This window comes from Poecilia reticulata, linkage group LG11 (assembly GCF_000633615.1).
Source record: "Poecilia reticulata strain Guanapo linkage group LG11, Guppy_female_1.0+MT, whole genome shotgun sequence".
NCBI lineage: Eukaryota > Metazoa > Chordata > Actinopteri > Cyprinodontiformes > Poeciliidae > Poecilia > Poecilia reticulata.
Window position 1 is genome coordinate 21,254,426 of NC_024341.1, and position 23,544 is coordinate 21,277,969.

Here is a 23,544-nt window from a genome sequence, read left to right on the forward strand (position 1 = left end):
AAACGGTGGCGGAAATGACGGAAAAGTTTATTATTACAAAAGAGCTAAAGTTGCAATAACTCTGTATGAGTGTATTGTATTTTGAGGGTGTGCTCATGCATGTGCTCACCTGTTTTCCAAACTAAAGATGAGTCACTTGGATGGAAAATAAAGAATGTGGTGACAGAGAATTAAAATGCAATTAGTCAATATGGCGACATTGTACAGCACAATCAAGTAAATGTGTTTCCTTCAGTTGTTATAAAAAGTCTATATTTATCAAATATGACTCAAAGGAAATTTGACTTTATAATTTAACACCTGTGTCTTTAAAAACTCCTGCTCTTTCTGAAACTCCGCCTTCAGGAAGTCATTACAGCGTCACTTCTCCACTAACATTTGAACAACATTTTTTACCAGCGTTGCACTGAGAAGAAACACGGCAACACTCCAGGTATGTATTTGATGAGGGAATAACATTATAGCATGATGTAAAGTTCAAAAAAGCTGATTATGCATAATAGTGCCCCTTTAAAAAAAAAAGACATGCAATTATGATAAAACCTTAGGTCAAATACTCTTGTCAAAAGTAATTAAGAGTAGTAATTGTGGTGGTGAGATAATAAGATTAAACAGAGTAATTACAACAACAAAAAAACTGTTGGTAAATAATGGCATCATTTTCTAAAAGGACAAAGCTATTACTGCCAGACCAAATCAAATTATTCTTTAAAACAAACCTGGAGGCCAGATCCCAGAGCAGCACACCGTGTCCCCTATAAGAAGTAATTCAAGAGCAGATGAGAAACCAAGTCACTGACAGCTATTAATGTGGAAAGGGTGACAAAGCTTTGGGACTGGAGCGAACCACAGCTAGAACCATAATCCAGGAATAAAGCGAGGGTGGAACATTGGTGAACTTTCCCAGGAGCGGCCGGCCTACCAGCGCTACTCCTGAGCGCAACGGTGACTTAACAGTAAGAAAGAAACCAAGACCACTGGTGACCAGAGGGAACACAAAGGCCTGGTCACTGCTTTTGGGGAAATATTCTGTGGACTTGGAAGAAAAGGAGAGACACTGAGGAAGATGTTCATCCTGGTAAATCTGGTGCGACAGCTTCATGTGTTCAGGATCCGTTGGATTGGATCAGGGCCGTGCAGAGACCACTAAAGGGGCAGGTGCTCAAAAAAAAAATAAAAAGGGCACATCTAACCGCATTGTAGGACAGAATATTAACAAACAGCTTTCAGAGTTTAATAAACAATGATAAATAACAAAATTGTGATACATACAATCAAAGCTAAGGAAAATCTCTATATAGAGAATAACACTATGCATATATAAGATATTAGTAATTTCTTTCTATTTTGTTATAGGTATTGCCATATTCAAACCCGTTAGCAAGATATGTAAATCAGAGCTAGACCACCAGGCATATTTTGTCTTTACAGAATTACACTATTAAAAATATAAACAAGGGCACAATGCAACCTTTTACTGGACTGTAATCTATATAAAAAGAGCTGCCTGTTTGCTGCAGTGGAGATGAAGATGGTCCATTCAGGAACGCAGAGCTGCATCAAACTTTAACGTGGAACTGCAGAAAAAAGAGAAAAACAAAAGCAAAATGTAATTGTTAATGCATGTCACCATGAGAAAAGTCTACTGAGTTTAACTTAAAAAACTTTTTTCTCACATGACGTTGTGGGCAGGGCCCAAAATCACAACAAAATATTTCTGATGTGTGCAAATAAAAGTTTATGTTTGGCAAATAACTTTTTAAATTAGTTATTTAATTTAGAAAAAAGTTATTTAAACAAAACATTTTGTTTTTAAAAAAGAAATCCATACAATTCCAAAAGTTTTGAGTGCAATTTTATTTTACTTAACTGAGATAAAAAAAATTTTCCATTGAATAATTGTGGAAAAAAATTTTACTTCATACTCAGCGAACCAGACCCTAAACTTACTTAAAATCTGGGTTGAGTTTTTTCCCCTTCATTAATGACATTTTTATTACATTCATTATATCTATCATGGAAATTCAGGGTGAGTTATTTTTAATTCTAAATGAATATCCTTGTTGGACTTTTATTTAAGTGTTATTCTCCTTCAAGATACATTTACCTAACGCCAGAATAAATGAAATGTACATTATGCAGCAAAGGAAATTAGAAGATTGGACATATGTCCATTATGGAGATGATCGGTTTAGGACGGGCGATGTGCCCTTATTGCATAAGCAATATTGAAGAATGACTGATGTCATTAACGATACAGGGGAGAAGCTTTTTAGTTATCTAGCTTTGCTAGCAAAGTCGTTAGCTATCAGCTAGCTAATAGCACAACAACAGCCTAATGTCTGAATGTTAGAAATACTGAATCGATCGATAAGAACAGTTTCTCCTCACCTGTCTGTCTCCTCCCGCTCAGTAGTTCTTCAGAGAAAGGTAGACGCAGAGGCCTGTCAGTGTCTGTTGTATTTCATTACCTCTCTGCTTAAACCGAGACTCCGTGCTGAAGCAGAAACGATACTTCAACGATTTCCGTCATCTGACAAGTAGCAAGTCTACTCCACTTTATTCACCAAAAATGTTTTTTTTTATTCACCAAAAACTGTTCTGTAATCTGGAACGTTCRCTACGTTGAGCTCCAGTTAGTCGCCTTATCTCACTGCGCAAGAGGCAACTGCGTCATGCGTCACGGGCAAAAGGTCAAAGGTAGCAAGGTGACTGGAGGGCTTATTATGCTGTACAAAAAACCCCCAACAAAAAACAAATAATTTTAGTACATGTTATTATGTGTCAGAAGAGGGCTTAGGAAATAATAATACCAAAAAAATATATAGAAATAAATAAAAATTTGACCAAAAGGGCACTTGGGGGCAAGGAGCAAAAGGGGCAGGTGCTCAAGCCCCCCCAGTTTTAATCAAATGTTCTGATTACGAAATATCTTAAACAGGCTCTTTAAGTTGAAACCCCCCCTAATGTCGCTAAATTAAAACAATTCTGCAAAGTAGAGCTGGTCATAAGTAAACCACAGTGATGTGAAAATACCAATTCCTACTTATTATTTTAACCCTTTCATGCAAAGCGGTCACCGCATGGCTATCTAGAAGCCATTTTCTTGTGTCTCTTGTGGATTTTTATGTTATAAATTCACACACACAACTGAAGTGGACACTAAGTGCATCATATAAAACACTATCAACTATTGGCCATCCAAAGCAAGTGCAAGAAAATTTTTGTTAAATCCAATATGGCAGTCCCTCCTTTTTACAGTAGAAAACTATTGTAGGTAAAAAATATATATATTGTGACATAAAGTAACCCCTAAAGACAAATACTACTGATGTATATTCTAAATAACAACTGTGTATTTGGAGAAAATTACAACTGATCATATAGAAAAAAAATATGGAAAATAAATCTTGTTTTTATAATGTTTTTTCCGTCACCTTTTTTTTATGCCTTAATAAATAAAATCAAAAACACTTTGGAAAAAAATCCTGACATAAAGGATCAAAATTGATATCTGAAAGGGCTAAGAGACAAAAAACTTTTTCACACTGGACTAGGTTGGTTTGGGTTGTTTGTGTTTACTAGAATGAAAATGTGTCAAATAGTTTTTATGGCATTTGACTTTATAATTTTGCTTATAATTTTTAGAGCACAAGTCTATGCTTTTAAAAACGCACAACCTTACGACGACTTCATAATGGAAAATACTGACTCTTTAATGGCTAAAATAATAATTTTTGACCCCATTTAGTATTTTTGTCAGTTGATGAATCTCCTACAACATTGTTATTATATTTTGCAAAGGAAGGAGCATCTCTTCTTAAACTTAAGTTGTGGGCAGATGCTCAGGGTGTGACAACACACACACACACGCACACGCACACACACACACACACACACGCACGCACGCACGCACGCACGCACACGATCTATGGCTGTTTGCGTGCGCACGTGGGTCCCCAGCTGTTGAGAGCCAAGCAGATGTAATGACCAGAAATGACAGATTACAGCTAAATCTAGAGGGCAAGAGGAAGGGGAAGAAGAAGTGGGAGGGTGGTGATTAGGGAGCAGTGTGGAAATGCGAATGAAAGTGATGTCTAAAATTAAAACGAGGGGGGCTACGACACAGGCAAGAGGAAATACAGCTGGATTACGGAGAGACTGTAAGACTGTCAGAATGAAGAGAGGGATTTTGTAAAAGAGATGAATAAACTCATGATTTGGGTCAAAGATGAGATAGGCTGAAAGAAAACTCTGGAAAACATTCCATTTAAGCAACTCCTAAGAATTTATCATGCAATAAAATATAGTATAATATACTCAATAAATCAGCCTATGCAGTCAGAATATTTGCTAAATGGTCATACATATTTTTTAATAGTTTGCTTAGTTTTTAAATTACATTGACATTAAAACAAAGAATAAAATAAAACAATAAAGAAATCTAAAAAATTTAAAATTAGATACCTTATTAATCCCAAAGGGAAAAATTAAATGTTGTAACTCATTAATTTAGATTCTTCAAAGAGTTATTGAAGATCCTGATGGCTTCTGCAGCAGTCTGTACTGCACTGAACCAGAAGACGCCTCTGACTGAAGATACTCTGCCTTCCCAAGACAGTCCCATGAAGAGGATGGTCAGGATTGTCCATCAGTTTCTTCATCCCATGAAGAATCCTTCTTTTCATTATAATCGCCATGAAAATTTCAACTCTAATTCCAGCCTATTGGAGGCCATTATAGCTCTTAGCTGTAGTAAGAACTAATATCGCAGTTGATCTGACCTGTCAAATCTTGGACTTGAGAATACGGGAAATATTTCTCCATCTGGATGGAGGGGGTGAAGAGTTTGCACTAGTGCAAAAAAAAAAGAAATGAAGACAGAAAATTTAAGAAAATGAATCTATCATAGCTTGACGAAAATACTGTCAATTTCATCTTGAAGAGTGAGAACTTATTTTGCGTCGTCACATTTCGTCTAGCGCAGAGTCCCATCATCGGTATTTAAACCAACACACAGCCAGATGTCACTGCAGACAGCAGTGTGGTCTGTTTGGGCCCATTTTTCTCTTCTTGTCACAGTCATCATCGGACATGAGGAAGATCGGAGAAAGCCCAAATTAATGTGCACAAAAGCAAAGCACTTTAGGAAGCTTAACGTCGTTCTAATTAAGATGCATGTTCACATGTTCCTCCCATGTGCAACTAAAGTCTTCTTCCAAACACCATAAATTAGTGGGGTGTTGCATGAATGAAGAAGCAAACACTTTACATAAAACTTGCATATCTCAGTGAGTCTACATGGGTCTTTCTTTAAGATATTTCACATTTTTAACATGATCCATGCTGCGCTGAGGGCCTATCAGAAGGAAAAAGTGACCTCCAAGCCCTGCATACGCGTCTCACCCTGAGAGCTGCATGAGTCAGATCAGCAACTGATGAATATGTTGAAATGCACATGGACACATCTAGCTGTTAAACTGCCTCGATAGCTTTCTGACGTCAAAGATGGACCGTCACATCATCCTCCCTTATTCTGCCCGTGTCTTAGTTGCCACAGCTGACACCATTTTTCCAAGGGTATTAAATGATGCCATTTTGGATCCCAAAACATCTCATCACCTCTCCTCACGTCAACTACTCCACCAGGGTTAGTTTCCGTGTGCGGAGGAGGAAAGTTGACACGGGTTGACCTGAAGCTGGAGGAATGTCAGATCAAATCCAGAACGTCGAGGAGATTTGACGCGGTTCCAGTCGCATAACACGGGAGACACAGATCAGTCCTATCAAGTGAACTGAGGCCATGTAAGTCAATTTTTTAAAAGCTTCCTCATCTTTCAAAGATTCACAAAGGACAATGTCTGTTCTCCTTCAACCGATGTGTGAAAAAAGCTAAGGGCTGGATAAGTACGGAGGAAGAAAACTGAAGCTGAATATTATTTGGACATGCTTTATTAATATATGTGAGGTTTAAAAATATTAGTGAAGTAGCGTGAATGGGTTTTGTGATCCCTGAAGATACAGATAAAATTTGCATAATATTAAGCAGGGTGTGAGTGGTTTCATTTAGAAAACCTGATTAATGACGAAGCGTGGCAGCTGCTCTTTGGGCAGCCATAAAGAAACTGCCTGCTCTAAAACATGCATTTGAACAACGACTTTGACTATCATCATTTAGTAACTTTTAAAATAATGATTTTTCTCTTACTGCAATATTTGAGAAGGTCAGTGAAGCATGTTGCTTAAGTAATTCCCAAATGGATGCATTTTGTACTTGAAGGACTTTTCCAATAGTTTTTAAAAGCAGGATTGTTATGTGAGCAACAAAGAGAACATTTTGTCTGGTCTGGTCCTAATCCAATATCTAAAGACGTCAACAACCTCATGCCCTTGTGTGTGCAGCAAACTAAGATAGCTTTATGTATAGAGCTGCCATATAATGCCATCATCAGACCTGAATCAACATAATCCTGCTGGGCTTAGATAAATCATTTGCCCACTACACTAGGTAAGCTCATCCTTTTAAGGGTTACATAATGTAACATATTCTGCGATTCACATTGTTCCCTGGGTGGATTTTCAACGGCCTAGTTAAAGTCTGATTAATTTTTACTGCCTTATCTGATTCAGTAGGTTATTGACTCAAGTGTATGTACTTTCTACTATACGTTCAAAGCATAACGAATGAAAATTTGCTTTAACGAGAACACAAACTCTGTTCAAAACAAAGATTACATCATACATAAACCCAAGTTTATCATCATTTGTCTTATAAATGTTCTTATATGGGGACATATTTTAAAGTCTGCTGCATATTGTGTGGTAGATTATCTGGATGAAGTAAAGGAAAGGTTTGCTGACACCTGTGGGTGGAAAGCTGCTATGCTGCCCGGTTAACCCGGTGCAGTTCTGCACAGATCGGACATGTTTCCAAAAGAAGTCTCTTGTTGTGATTATGGTTTTTGTTTCAAAGTGTTGCTGCACCAACTGTTTGTGCATTTTAAAGACAGAACATGTTAAACTGAAACCAGATTAGATCAACAATAAATCCACGAATGTGTTTCCTCTAAATGCAGTCGAAAGTAATCCACACATCCACAGAAATGTGCTGTTTTCAAAAAAACAGAACAGAAACGCTTAAGATCTGCACAAATACAGGATGAAGAGACGAGCGGACAAAGACAAGCTTCGCAAGAAAATGACACCAGAAGAGGAGTGTGTAGGAAAAAAGACAGGTATTTAGGAAGATAGCTACTCTCAGCCTGTGTTTGTGTCACTTCTACCCTGTTGATGAACTTTATGATGTAGCCATAGTTTACTGATTACCATGGCCTGTACACATTCTTCACAAAAAATGCCAAATTTGAATATGCAGATGTATGCAAGGTGTTTGAAATTACTGGTGGAACGTTTTTAAAGACAGTAAAACATCAATTAGTACTGTCTCCTTATAGCAAGAAGCTCCTTGGTTCAAATCCCATCTGAAGTACTTTCTGTGTAAAGTTTGCACACATGCTTCCTCCTGGTACTCCAGTTTTCTCCAACAATGTAAAAACCTGCAGAGATTGTGAGAGAATTGTGAATTTCCCTTAGGTGTGAAAACCCAGGATTAATTTTGCGCATTATTTTTAGATAGACCAGAGCCGTCTGTAACCCTGTCCAGAAATAAGCAAGCTTTGAATCAATTGAGGTGTGTAAATCTACCCCATCACTAAAGTTTAGCTGTGATATATGGTATATAATGTGCTAGATTGACGCTATGAAGCTTACCTTAAAACTGCCTGCGCCGTAAACAACTGTCCTCCACTGCGAAGAGAGAAGTGCCAAGCCAAAGAAGATGGCTTTTAATGTTAAATCAATATTTATATTTACAATAATAGCACAGAAAATCAACATTATTGTTCACAACTCCTCCTTCGGCCAGAGAAATCAACCTCCATGGGAGAAATACTACACCGAGCATTGACTGGTGATGAGAATCAAGCAGAATTGCATAGGAAAGCAATCGCCAGTCTAAAACAAACTCAATGTATAAGTATTCAAACCCAGGGTTAGGGTTAGGCTAACCCTATGATGTAGCCAGTGTTAGGGTTAGGCTGACCCTAACTCTTTTCAAGATACCAGTACTGCTAAAATCACCCTGTGGGTCATCTGGACGCTGCAGCTGAAATTTGGACTCGTCAGACCAGTCAGCCTTTTTCTAATATTGTTACTGGAAACTGTGCTTCATCTGCTTCCTTGGACGTAATAAGTTGTCATTTGAGCTCCTGTTCCTTTTCTATCATCTTACACTAATCACTCCATTCTCCCCTGAGATCAACAGGGTATTTTCATTGTGTGCTCAGTGAGTGTTTCCCCCATTTTTGAACCGTTTTCAAAAACCCTGAATGATGGCTTGTAAAATCCCAGTTGATTAGCAGCTTCCAAAATACTCAAATGATCTTGTCTGGCACCAACACTCAGGCTAAGTCGATTAAATCTCCTGTCTGATGTTTGGTTTCGACTTCATCTGGAGGCCTAAAGGAATGACGTTGCAGTGATACTATTTGCTGATTTGCTATTTGTGTTTATAAATAGTTGAACAGATCTACCTGATAAAATCAGTTATGTGTTGACATTGCTTTTAGCTGCTTTAAAATGATCCATCAACCAAACCGTGAACAACGGAGCATATCGATTTAATCAAAATAACCAAGTAATGACCTACGGAAGTTAGATATGATATTTGAAGTGCCATATCCTGGAATTGATTACCATTAAAATGTTGATGTTGGAACCTGAAGGTGACAGCTGATGTAGGATATGTCCTGAGTTTACTCCGCTTATCAGTTAATGGAGTCAGATTAGCCCTTTTATTGGATATTTGACTGATGCACTGGAGGGCTTCAAACAGGGGACTGACTCATTTGTTTACTTCCATTAACTGAGTGCAGAAAAGGCAAAACTCAGAGGGTGAGTGAGATGAAAAAGTGGGAATAAAATAGTCTTTTGCCTGTGACATCTGTTTCTTGAATGAGCCACTATCCAGTTTTACGGCTCCTATCTTTGAAACGAGAGCTTGCAACCAAGTCCTTGAATGTGACGTTATTTTCAGTGATTGTCTCAGTGACGTCCTGAGTTATAACGTGCTCTCTAAGGAGGAGGCATCTGTTCTGCTGCTGGAGCCAGACGGTGAAGCTCGTCGAGGGAATTTCTCCTTAACAGCGCGGACCTGCCCCGAGCCGCAGATGGCTTATCTCACAATAAATGATTCAGAAAATGATAATGTGTCTTCAAAACAGGAGAGAGAGAGGTCATCTTCTCATGCTAATGGAATGTCTTCCTTTGTAAGTCTGGATCGAAGACTCGTTAGATACCTGGGAACTTTACTCGCAACCCTTAAAACATTTTTTTTGTTACATTCTCTGAAGATTTAATGGAATTTATTAGGATTACGTCCGATAGATTAACACAGATATTACATAATTGCAAACAGGAAAGAAAATGATATGCGCTATTTATTTGTTTTACTGGTTTAAAAGTTGAAAAGTGTGGAGCGAACTTTTGCTCAGCTTCCCTGATTCAAACATTTCTCTCCGGATTCTTCTTCACTGATTCCAGAGGAAATAATTATGATAAAAGGCGATTATGTTCCACTTACATTATTTGTAATATTGCTCTTTAAACTCACTTTCTACACCCATGTGTTAGATATGTCTTTCGAAATGATAGCTTTCCTCCTTTGGACTCTTATGTAGTTCAGTCAAAACTTAACTGTCTGGTTTTCCAGGCTGGAATTAAAGCTGTTCATGACGGCTCTGTAAGCTCCTTGGCAGGCAACAAAAAAATAAAGAAAACGTTCTGATAAATGATATCATCCACAATATGCACAGACTTCACCATGCGATACGCTGTCAGCTCATGCACAGGAGCAGCAGCTAAAACACTTAAACTGTTTCATGCTGTCAATTTACGTGCAAATCCAGATTTTTTAAAACGTTTAGGAACTGAAAGCTGAACTCCCCTGCAATTATCAGTCTGTCAGGAAAGATGACCAAACATCACAGCGAATAGAAAGTTGCAATCTGTGAAACAGACATACCGTGTATAGGTTATTGTAACTGGCACGCTATCTATATATGACCAACCCAAAAATTGGAAGCGCACAAACACTCCACTGAATCTGTTCCACTTCCTGATTCTGGGTCTTGTGTGCTACATCAAAGTAAAAATCTCCTCTGCCGCCTTTTGTCCCTTTTTGACATGGACATTAGTGCATCTGAGACGTGTCCCTCACTTTGTCACCTCCTTTCTGTGGTGTGTAGGAGATCAGAAAGAAGCCGACAGGGGTGAGGGGGAGAAAGGAGAGCGACGTGGAGTGGCAAATCTGCAGAGACATGAATGGCTTGCAGGTGTTTTTTTTCTTTTTTCTTCTTTTTCTTCTTTCGGAGTGACAGAGTGGAGAAATGTGGAGCGCTGGTTCTGCCTCCACTCCATGCTGTGATTATGTTTCATGGCAGGCTGTTCGTTAAACTGAAGTGAGAGCCTCCAAAGACGGGCTACTAGAAAAAACTGATCATTCAGGCCCAACATAAGTGCTTTTACCTCGGTGTGTCTAAAAACAGAGTTTATGAGAAAACGAAACAGATCTGAGATCAGAACCAGGGGAAAATCTAACTTCTTGTTTTTAAATAGTTGTTTCTCAGCTGCCCTATAAAAAGTGTATTTGTGTTGTAGATCATGTTGTGGATTATTTACATTAATCTCACTTTATTCTTTTGGTTTAGTGATGACAACTTTCTTTTTTGTGTTGGATTAACTAAAAAGTCACACATTTTACTTAGATTTTACTTGAAACAATTAAGTTCAACGTTGCGTTCGTATCCCACGTCTGATGCCGTGAAGCAAGCTTCAAAAAGGACAGATCCTGTACCAACCAGGGTGCTGTGGTGGCGCAGAGGTAGAGCACAACCCACATGAGGAGACTTTATTCTGTCGCAGGTTCGATTCCCGGCCTGATGACCTTTGCTGTACTTTCCTGTCTAACTACTCTCAAATAAAGGCCATCTAAAAATGAGAATCTATTAGTTTCCTTCTTATTTGAAGTAAACTAAATGATTTGAGTAAGACTGAATTACATTTGTCATTTTAATCACACTTGATGAATTCAGTTGGATAAACTGTTACCAATTCAAGCAATTCAATTAAGTTGGTTCAACTATTTTCTTTTTTTCAATGTACAGGATCTTTGAAAAACTAAAATATCATGTTAAAACACACATTTAATGAAAACTTAAAATCTCTTTGATTTAATTCTACAGAAAATCAACTCAAACTTTAAAGTTGTTCCAAACATTTAATTACATTATCACTCACTTTGCACTTAAATTACAACTGGAACGTATCACATTATTTTAGATAAAAATACATGATTTGAGTAAGAGTGACTTAAATTTATCACTGCTAAACACACTTAATGCATTAATTTATAAAAACTTAATTGAGTTGGATGATCACAATATATTCAGTTGGTCAGACGTAGGATACGAACGCAGCATTCAAAGTAAAAAGTTCCTTTAACTTAAAGATTTAAGTTGAAATCTTTAAGTTATTGGGCATAAAAAAAAGTAAGTTGTCATCTCTAAACCAAAAGGATTAACTGAGATTAATGTAAATAAGTCCATAAAAAGAACTACAGCCCAAATTAACTTTTTATAGTCTATTCTATTCTATTCTATTCTATTCTATTCTATTCTATGCTATAGTGTTGCTGACTTCACTGTCAGATAATGTTTGTACAGAGACAACATAGTTTGATGCAGACAGACAAATAAAACCTCTAAAACAAGTTTGCAAAAAGATTTTAATTGGCATCATTTTGATCATTCTTGGTTTAATTTACAGTTTATTCATTGTTGTCAAACGTAAACACATCTTGTGGTTGTCTTCAGTAAAAGTAAATGCTTTTGCCGGCATCTCGAGCCCCTTCCCTCCCTCACCCTTTAAACATAAACCAACATGACTGAAAAGCGCATTCTCCCTCAGACACGCTTGCATATTCAGATCCTACAAATGACTCCGCTAACGGGTACGAAAATTTCTAAATGCCACGTACTTTAAAAGCGCGGACAAACACGTTCCACCTACATACATCCTCTCTTTCACTCCCACGCGCGCAGACATACACACATACAAAAAAAAAAGCACACACACACACACGCGCACACACACACCCACACACACACACGCACACACGCTAAAACACTCATACACATTCTGGAACCCTGCATGTATTTATAAATTTACATTACAGTGCAGGCTCAAACGACACCAGTTCTGTCTGTGCATTCCCAGTTGGTTTATGACATGCTTCTCAGCAATATTATCAGCTGCATCTTTTTACACAAGAATCAGCTAATGGAGTGTATGCTTGCACTCACTTTATAGTTTAATCATTCACCAAGAACTGTCTGTGACCGGCTGAATTACATCTATTTGTCTAAACAAGCAAAATACTGCAGTACAAATCCAATAGTTTTGAGAAAAATGATAAAAAATGGTACGATAGCTTATTGAGCAAAGGCCTAAGAATGCACATTAATAAATTATGTAGATAAATACACTTTAATGTCAAAATAAGAGCATTTTAAAAGTAAATAAATAAAAACGCACAACATTTTAATTTGATTAAGGTTTGCCTACGCAGTATAAAATAACTTCTCATAAGTTTCACATTCACACATTTTCTTTTTCTTTTTATTATTATTATTTTTTATCAAGATGGTGCCACAATTAGCTTCAGACACCGAAGAGCAGACGTTGCATTGGCCTCGATGTCATCACCACATCCGCCATATTGTGAGTTCTCCTTGGAAAGCAACAAAAGTTTGAGTTCTGGATGAAACACTAAAGTTTGCAATAAAATCCTTTTTGCATTTTTTTTTTTTACTAGAATAATGTTAATGAAGTGGAATCTGACAGAGAGTCTGTCTAGGAAGCTAAAGGTTAGTTATGGGAAGGAGGTTTTCCAAAGACTTGGAGCTCATAACCCATTTATCAAAATACCATTGGAAAAAAGAAGGTTAACAATTTTAACAATGGTTTGTAGTTGCAGCAGGAGCAGCAGTAGGAGGCTGCATGGTAGAAAAGTTGATTTAACTGTTGCCTTAAAGCAAAAAGGTCCTGGGTTCAAATCCTGGTCTTGCACAGCTTCCATTGCCCTGTTATGTATGGTGCAGTTTTAGTGCCAACATTAAGACCATTTCCCTCCCAGTGGTGGTTACTCTCATCATCACAGGTGACCATATCCAGCTACTGATCTGATTTATTATAGGCAGGCATCAGAAACCAAGCGACCAGCTAGATTTCTAGATAAAGTTTTCCTTAAAGAAAAAAAGAATAAGACGCAGGAGACCATCCTAGGTATGCTAGTCACAAGCCTATTCAAAGCTAACTTAAATGAGAAGTATCCTTCTCTACTGGCACCGGCCGCTGGGTTACCATGCCGACCTATCAAGAATCAGATCAGCAGTTGGCTTTGGGATAGAGATAACCTCCCAAAAGGATGTAGTCACCACTGGGTGTGTAATAGTCCTAATTATGGCACTACAGTCATGCCATAGTGATGGACTGGTGTACCCCACCGCTTGCCCAGTTCCTACTGGAGATGGCAGCAACCCCCCGCCCAATGATAAGGATAAGAAGGTATAGAAAATGGAAAATTAGTGCCATATTTTCTGGACTAAAAGGAGCACTTAAAAGCCTTTGAATTTATTTAAAAATCGACTGTGCACCTATTAATCCTAAGGGTCATATATATTGTTCTGGAGTAAAACAGCGCCCTCTAGTGAATTAGTATGGATTGATTCTGGTTGTGCTTACTGACCTCGAAGCGATTTTCTGTGGTACACGGCGCTCATGGTGATCTGTCAAAATGTTTTAGTTACATTACATTACAGGTACCGCGGTCAGGAGCATCGACTGACTTATCTGACTGTTTTGTTTTGCTTAATGCGCCTTGTAGTTCAGTACTCTTTACATATGAGAAAAGATCGGATGCAGAAGATACTGCAACTTAACTCGTCAGTACCAGGTTTGCCAGCTTTTCGCATGTTTGCACAGGTAATTTGATGATTAATCTTTGGGTTGAGTTCCAACTTAATGAAGGTTTGATGGCCTTCTTTCCATCACCCTAATCTTTAGTTTCCTCCAAAGATTCTCTATGAGATTCAAGTCAGAAGACTGACTGGGCCACTTCATTATGTTAGTTTTACTTGCAGTCAGAGGAAACAAGTTACTATTAGTACTACATCTGTCAGGGGTATGAATAACTCTGGAGATAACAATACCATCTAGAAAATATCTTCATATCATTTCAGTTAGAATATTCTTTTAGTTTAAGAGCTTTGTGATGCTAGCACCATGGTTCATACAGCGTTGCCTAAAAAAACTTGGGAGCAAAACTTTGTTGTTTCCATAAAAATGGCTCTCACAATACGCCGTATGATCCGGATGCTCATACTGGGTCTATTCTTCTATGACTACAGATTGAGATTCTAAGCATAATTTCTCCTCAGGCACCTGCCGCACTTTGGCGACTGTATGGGGTCGTCTCCATGGTAACTGGGACTGCTGCAGTGGCTATCAGCCCTGATTGGCTGCGAGCCCCTGAAGTGGAGGGGAAGAAAAAAAGAAAAAAAAAAACAAAACAGGTAATCTGGGAGAGAAAAGAGGGCAAGTTGCTGCTGACAGTTTCTGAACAATTGCAAATTAGAGGCGTTTCTGAACAACGGTGCTGATTGCTGCAAAGAGTCTCCCCCCAGCCCCCTCATTTTTTTTCGTCTATTTTTTATTTTTTTTTAAGATTTGACATCTGGAACTTTTCTAAGCCCATTGCTGGAGGTAAATGCGGCGGAACAAAACACACGTCTATGCCACATCTGGTGCGTCTAAGTGCCGTCAAATTGCTAGTCCAGGGTCTGTATTTTTCTCGGGTTGTTACAGTGCGAAGGCAGGAAATGCAGACAAAAGACTAGTTCTGAGGGGCACTCGGTACCCTTCGAAGAAAAGCAGGCTTTGAATCTGTGCCTATCACAAAGCCAGAGCATATTTGATGTCTGGAGAAAATGGATTACTGAAAGGCCCTTGGATATTCTTATAAATTCTCACCCTTTTCCCTGGGCTTTTATCACCAGCAGCTACCACACACCAGTATGAAAACATTCTACAATGTCCAGGACAATGACAGTCGTTTTGATTACTCACTAATCATATAAAGGCCTTGTTACAGTTTCCAAAGTCCATCTTGTCTTTTTTTTTTCTTTTTTTTTTTTACCACATCAAAGTTCGGTTTGATGCAGCAAAGCCTTGAAAAAAAAATCCACTCTCGAGTTTAAAGTTGTCATCTTCTTCAAAGCCAACACAAAAACCTTCCCTTTCATCATCCGATGAGAGTTATGCTTCAAATTTTCTGTTCTCTATCATGCTACGAAAAAATCTCTCATCTGCATCCAATGACAGCAGCACAAGAAAAATTGGATTCTTAATATTGGTTGTAATCTCCATGTGGTCGCCACACCTGCATGAAATATTGTAGTTTTCATGTGATGCAGGTGTAAAAATGACAGCAAAAAGGCCTCGCTTCTTCTTTCTTTGTCTTTGACTTTTCTTCGTTTGCTTCGTTTAGCTATCACATCTTCAAAAAAGGAAAAAAAATAACAAAAAAAAAACTTGTAGGGATACAAAGCCCTTTGGACAAGTCGGCCCAACAAGCTCCCTGCGACGGTCGCTAGGACAACAGGACGGCCAGCACGAGCATCGATGCCACGGTGAGGAGAAGGCGATCACGCGACGGGCTGCTGCCGCTCACGCTCTTCTCCAGCTTGGGAACTTCAGGGTTAAATTCATCTGGAAAACAAAAAGCATAGAAAAAAATGTAATAAAATAAAATAAGCAAACCCAGAGGGGAAAAAAGCCAGGACAAAATATTTGCTGTATTATAAATTAATCAATTTAAAATCGCCGAACGACGCATGCAAATCGGGCTTTCACATATGCAGGGAAAGAGGCATGAAGCGATTATCAGCAAACTACCAATTATCATCAGCTACATATGGCCGTTCCCTGCGGGAGAGTAAATTAAAAAAACAAAGTCGTATTTGATGTGTTTTTTTATGTGTTACTTTTTTCAGGCTAATGATGTTTTTGTCCTCGAGGGATTTCAATCAAATCAAATTACTATGGCCTTAGCATTGATTTGACACAACAGAACATTAGCTGGAGGGGAAAGACGGAGAAAGAGCTCGGGGAACGTTTCTAGGAATATTCAGTAGAAGTGGATTGCAGGCTCATCATGCTCATTTCCTAACTAATGCTTCCCATTATCTCTACAATATAAGGAAAACAAACAAGACAGAGCTGATTAAACCATCACAGGTCGTTAGATAAACCTGAGATAAATGTTGCTCAATTTTCAAACGCAACACAACGTGCAAAAACAAACCACTTACCGAACACAAAATTACTTTAGATGATTACTTATGTTTTCGCTTTTTGTCACATTTCACAGTTTCAGAGTGCATAACATTTTACATCAAAGATAATCTGCAATACTTGAATTGGTTTGAGAAGCTTTAGCAGTACTTTTTATTGAAAATCGTCCAATGTAGCTGAACTGAAACAATTCAGCAAAAAAAGAGTTGGTCAAAATAAATTCAATGTGACATACAGCTCTGGAAGAAATTAAGAGACCACTGCAAAATAACCAGTTTCTCTGATTTTACTCTTTATATTTATATGTTTGAGTAAAATCAACATTGTTCTTTTATTCTATGAACTACTGACAACTTGTCTCTGAAATTCCAAGCAAAAGTTTAGTATTTATTTGCAGAAGAGAAATGGTTAAAATAACAAAAAGATGCAGAGCTTTCAGACCTCAAATAATCCAAAGAAAACAAGCTTATTTAGAAACATGAATAATAATGTTTCAACTCAGGAAGAGTCCAGGGATCAATATTTGATGGAATAAGTGAGGTTTGTTTTCAAAGCGGTTCAGTTCAGTGGGCTCTTAGTTTTTCCAGAGCTGTGTATTACTAGATGGTAGTTGCTGTTACCAATTGTAAGGTTTAGAGGGCAATTGCTTATTTACATTGGTCCAGGTTGGTTTGGATAGATTTAACCCCTTGATAAGTGAATAATCACAGTTTGAAGCAAAAGAAGTAAAAACAATAAGAGGGTAATATTTTTCTTTCACAGCACTATAAAAGGAAAGCGAATATCTTTTATTTTAAAAAACAAATGTAAACTCATAGATGATGTCAGCTTTAGTGAAGCCCATCAAAATAGATTTAATTTGTTGGGTTTACTTACTTACATGAGGAGCTGGTATTTATACGACTACTACAACTACAACTTGAATTATTAAGGTTAACTTTAACATGCAGTGCTCTGCTTTCAAATGCAAAGCTAGTGTTGTTGTTATTCCCAGAAATTGTGACCCAGGTAACCATAGATCTCAACATAAATCGTTGGACAGCATCCAAACGCTGTCAGATCAAATGTCGTACATGCAACCTGTGATAAAATCAATATACCTGTGCCAGATAAATCCTCTGTGTTCAGAGAGTAGAACAAGTTGTACAGACAGACAAATAGCCTACATTATAATCCCATCATCACCTTTAATATAATCCGACTGTTATGGAAAATTACGATTACAGTACGTGAGGCAAGATTATTCAATCACTGTTTATGTAATACTCTGTGACATAAGAAAAGGTTTTAAATTGTTAAAAAAAAAGAAAAAAGCATTGTATTTCACCCAGTGTTCTAGTTTTTATTCTTGGAAAAATGCACGGATAAAATTGCTGATCGTATCAACTCAAAATAACAAAAAATAATAATAATAAAAAATCCAATATCTGCTGATCTAAACCAGAACAAAAATATGAATTTTGCCACATTGGTGTCATAAAAGGTCAAACAAACAAACAGTTTTTCAGCATCTGTCAGTCTACGAGTAAAAACATGCAAGATGATGAGCGATAAGGAGGAACAACAACCGGGCCGCCTGGATAACTGAGATAAATGGGTTTGACGTAGATTTCTCCTTTGTTCCTAAAGAACAACATGCGTCTGTCTTTACGTCCAACGCTGATATTTACGTGAATCCACAGCAGCATCATCTATCGTGACATCGCTATGTGAAAGCTGGACAGGGAGTCCAAAGCAGCACAGCCTCGGGTGAAGTCTACAGGTCACATCAGGGATGCACTGGAGGCGTGACGTAGATCCGTAGAACCAGAAGAACATTTGGTCCCTGCAGAAGATGAACGGCCTGACATGCAACGCCCTCTGGTCAAAACGTTATCCTCAAAGTAAATGTATCTGATGATTTTCTTCTTTCTTTATGCATTATTTTTTTAGTTAATACTGTGTTCTGGGGTTTAGTAAATGATGCAGAAGCCAGCGTCTCTTAGTCATCAACATCACCAAGAAAGGCTTCAGTCTTGCAAATTGAGCCAGATGTTAAGGGAGCTACAAAGATTTCTGCAAAAACTGCAGCTAGAAGTGGCAGCTTGGAGTCTCCTGATCGCCATAGCAACCATTTGATCCATCTATATACCAAACTAAGTAGATCCTTTTCTGTGCTAGCAACATAAAAGGTTTTTTGAACTCTACTCTGCTCAGATGAGACAAAGTCTGAGCTCTGAAGTAGAAAATATACCAGGTGGGTTTGTGGTAAATAGGACGAACAGCAGGAAAAGCATGTCAAATTTACTGTTTGGTGCGGTGAGCCTCTTTCCAAACATCCTGAAAACCCTGACCTGGCATCAGGTACTTCATCTGGAATAATGGGCAGTTTAAATATTTGAACATTAATTGTGTATGGATCTTTCTGCAAGACAATAATCTAAAAACATTTGGCCAAATCAACACAGAAATAGTTTGACAGTAACAATAAATCAGCCTTCTTCTATTGACCTCCCAATCCCAAGACCAAAGTCCAACAGAAAATGTTGCCTGCAAGTCCAAGAGAGACAAAAATTCTTTCAAAATAGTTGTCACTGTGTGGCTGAAAAGCGTAAAACGTTTAATAAAATGTTGTGTTATTGTAAATAGTGTTATTAGTTAATTTATTTTGAAATGTCTAGTATCTGTCTTCAATGATTAGTCATTGATTAATCAGGTGTCACTGTGTAGTGGTATTGTAAAAGAGAAATCCCAGAGCAACATCCTGACTTAAAGCACGCAGCGCCACTAAAAACACAAATCTTATTGTGTTCAAAAACTTAAGTCCTTTGCAGTACTAATGGGATCTGATTTCAATCAAAATGTAATAAAGGACAACCAAATACGTTATGAATTAGTACAGGTCGAAGCATGTTCGTACAAAACATCCGAACTAGCTCTTAGAAGCTTGTTTACAGGCTCCAGTAACTTGGACTCACTGCAGAGTAAACATCTCGTCTAAAACCCTCATCTTTCAAGAAATCTCGCAACTGAAGACGACTGTGGGGGAGGCCGAACGCCTCGGGGCTGCTGCAACTCATCAAAGCTCTCCAGTATGGCACCTGTCTCCACGGTCCAAATTTAGGATCCAGGAATCAATTTCCGGCTGCATTTTTGCCTCCGCGAGGCCCAACAGCACAACGGGAGGCTGGCAGAATGGCTCCTGTGTCCACAGAAAAAACCCCGAGGCGTTTCCAAGTGAGATGAGAAACATCAACTCCGGACCGTCGATAGGTGGGGAAAGGTTGTCTGGGTGGATAAATCTTTCTGCCAACGACGCTGCAGTAATGGTGGATTTACAGCGAGCCACAAACAGCATGAAGAGACGCACATCTACATCTGGATGGGAATAAAATACACAGCATCTCTGAGAATCAACTACCTTCAGTTATTCCAGATTTTTTTTTTTCAAATAACACCCACATTCAATAAGTTCAGCCAAAAGCTTATTGTCTCATTTCAGAAAGACTTTGATTAAGCTGTGGATTTTAAACAGGCTCTCAGAATGACTGAGTGTTTGGTCAGTGCATTGCGTAGACCGCAGTCTATTTATTTTATTGTTATTGCAACCTGTGACACTTAGACACTTGGTTTATTCAGTTCAGAGACCACATGTGTATTATTTGGCTGTTACAACAGCAGAGGCGCAGCGCCACCACTGCAGGGTTCACAGAGTTTACAGATAAAGACGGATGCCATCCTTTTTTTTTTTTTACACTTTTTGAGAAATTCTGCACATTAGTAGGCTAACAGAGCTAAATTGCAAATTTTCATCAAATCACAAGCCACTTGTTGCTTGTGGAAAGTTTGTAGCAGATGAACGAATAGACGAAAGACAAGATGCTTTAGGAAAACAAAAACAAGAGCTGTGAAAGTGTTACTTCTTCTTCTCTGCTTGTTTTGTCACACTTAGACGATCCTCAAACATAATTTATTATCAGAGATAACCTGAGTAGCTACTTAATGTTGTTATACAGATGCTATTTACGTGATTTATTGATACTAAATGTGAGAAATTCGGCTTGAGTTTGACAAATAAAACTGAACTAAAAAAGAAAAAAAAACAGACCACTTTAAATGATCAGTTTCTCTGATTTTACTTTTTAATAGGTCTATATTGGAGAAAAATGAGCATTGTCCTATGAACTACTGACAACATGCCTCTGAAATTCGAAGCAAATATTTAGTATTTATTAGCAGAAAATGAAAAATGGTCAAAATTACAAAAGATATGCAGTGCTTCCAGACTTCAAATAATACAAAGAAAACAAGTTCATATTCATTTGGAAACAACAATACTAATGTTTTAACTCAGGAAGAGTTCAGAAATCAATATTTGGCGGAACAACCAGGAAGTTTTCAGTGGGCTTTTTCCAGAGCTGTGTTTTCTCTTTCAAGATTCAACACATTTAGTAGATTGGTTTTCCCTTAACAAACTACATCAAAAATTGAAGACATTTTTCTCACAGGTTGTCTTTATCTGATATAAAAGTTTGCCTGGGGATAATTCCAATGTGATAAAAATAGATTAAACTGTAAGAGGAACTCTGTATATAATTAAATCAACAATAAAGAATCACTGCTGCTTTCTGGTCTGTAAGATGGTCAGCAATAACACACTGCCACTATTCATAAATAGCATCGTAAACAAGCCAAAAGAATTGAGTTGCACAGAGTAAAATAACAAATCCAATTACTTCATAGTTCATCAATCATTTCGGTGGGTTGCGCTGGGCACTGGACCAAGCAACATTAATTGCAGAGATGTGGAAATTCTTTTTTAATAGGCCAACAGCGAGCAAATTAGACAAGATGACAGACGGCAAACAAATAGTGGCCTTGTTCCTGAAAGTGATTTGTAAGTGCTGCTCTCATGCAGAATGCAAACGGCCCTAGTTTCTGGAGAAACGACTGATTAAGTGTGATGAATGTTTACAGCGGACTGTCTGAATAGTAGTTAATTGTTCTCCCTTACTTTTCTCACCCAGGTTAGTTAGGCTGACTGTGAAATTTCTCTCTACAGAGGATGCATTTAACTACTTGTTGGTTTTCCCCTCACATGGTTTTCTGCATGTAAAAATCTGCAAAGAAGCTAAACCAAAACTTTTAAATCTGGGACATATTACCGGCGTTAAAATGCAACCACCATACACTCCATCCTGAGCGTCTCCATTTGGAGGGATGTTTGAAACTCCTCCAGTTAGTTTAGCATAATTTGATAAAAATAAGCCTCATATTGTCATACAGGCAGAACGCAGAGATCGTACCCTGGAAACAGAGCGGTGTTATCCTTAAAACGCTGAGTTAAATAAGGAAAATGTGACGCAGGAGGTTAGATAATAATTTAAGAAAAAAAAAAGATGGCAGAAGGGCAAACATATGCGATGGAGAAACGTTGACGCTGAGCCAGTCTGTGGGCTGGTCTGGACCTGAGGCTCAATCAGAGAGTGGGAGTCCAGCGGTCAGTGGAGCCACCGGGGGCCGTGTTGTAAAGCGAGTGAGAGTCTGTGCGTGTGCATCAATGTGTATCCTCCTCCAAATGTATTCAGCAGAATGCATCACAGCACTGGAGGCTGTCATATTTTATTATTTCCTGCCAGCGATTGTGTGTGTGTGTTTTTATATTAAATTCTACGCAAGCTGGAGCCGGAGTTACCACTGAGCAAGTCGTCCACCACTGAATTTCTCTTTTACTACGTTCCTTCCTTCCCTCTACACTCTGTTTTTCTTCACCTCCCTTATCAGTTTTGTTTTTTTGTTCCTCGTCTGTCCGTTTTGCTTTACTGCTGCATTTCTCTCTGTCATCTTTTATCTCGCTGACTTCCTATTCTCCCTTTAACTGTGAATCCTCGTATTCTCTCGGCTCAAGCTTTTCTTTTCTTTCTTTCTTTTTTTTTTTTTTTTGGTTGGTTTCTGTTGGTCATGGTTTCCATCTCAGGCGGGTCACATTCTCTCAGACCTTGTCACAGACTGCCACAGTGACCAGAAAAAAGCGTAGTAAATGATTCCCAGCAAAAGGCTTTTGTTTGAGGTGGTGATGGGAAAAGACAAAGGAAAATACAGGGTTTACGTAACCGTTCGACTGAACAACTGACTCGTTCTCTGACATTTGCTCTCCTAAGGTAAACACAAACCTTTAGTTTACTTGTAAGACCTCAATTTTCTTTGTGGATTTTTTGTACGTAGGAAGAAAAAGCAGCTGAAATGGTTTTCTGGAATAACCTCAGTCGATCTTCATGCCTTTGGGCCTGACGGACTCAAACAATGAGCTCATCCCGACTTATTTTAATGGTTCTTTGGAGGCATTTGCATCACCGTGCAAAGATTTTCTTCCATAGAGTCCCTAAGTAATTGTTCTGTATGCCTGGCTGTGCTGCTCATTAGGCTCGTTCTCATGTAAGATAATGTGAGGTCATGAAATTTTGTGTCGCATTCTGACTGGATTAATGCAGCTGATGGAGGAAATAATTAATCTTACAATGACAATGATAAATGAAGAGTGTAATAAGGTCAAGCAATGAGGCTAATTCTGTTTCAGAGGTTTGGCTCAGTCCAGTCCCATCATTTATTGCAATTATTATGTTAACATTGCCAATATAATGTTTGATTGCAGGCTATAACTCCAGAAATGTAGCCTTACTGTGCCGCTATCCGACCTTGATTCAATAAATGTCTGTTTACCCCAAATAATGAAAGCAAAAACTTAATCCAAGTGTCTAAAGCCAAAGTTTCCACCTATCAGGAAACATTTTGATTAACAAATACAATTAGACATGTAATAATGCTCATAGCTAATGAAAAACAAAATGCAGTTACATTTTGTGATATTAGTCAGGCTGCTGAAAGATCCTATATGATCCTCTAATTTTTCCACAACACTCCATCATAATCTCTGCATCACTTTACCTGAACTAGGCCACTAAATCTATAGTGCAAAAAAGATGGCTAAACATAGTCTGGTAGAATATTTTAGTTTAGGGTGAATTTATTTTGGCATTCTGGTTTATTACATTTATCTCAACCTCCAAAATTAAAAAAATAATAATAAAACAGCGT

General features: G+C 38.1%; 1 protein-coding gene across 1 annotated transcript in view; it reads right to left on the minus strand.

Annotated features, from left to right (window-relative positions):
* Positions 1-11,824: 11,824 nt before the first annotated feature.
* The window catches only part of efna3a (ephrin-A3a), a 91,045-nt gene continuing 79,325 nt past the window's right edge, over positions 11,825-23,544 (minus strand). The window contains exon 5 of the mRNA XM_008422499.2: positions 11,825-15,885. Coding sequence (XP_008420721.1) covers positions 15,767-15,885 — 119 coding nt within the window. The 3' untranslated portion in view covers positions 11,825-15,766. The remainder of the gene's footprint in view (positions 15,886-23,544) is intronic.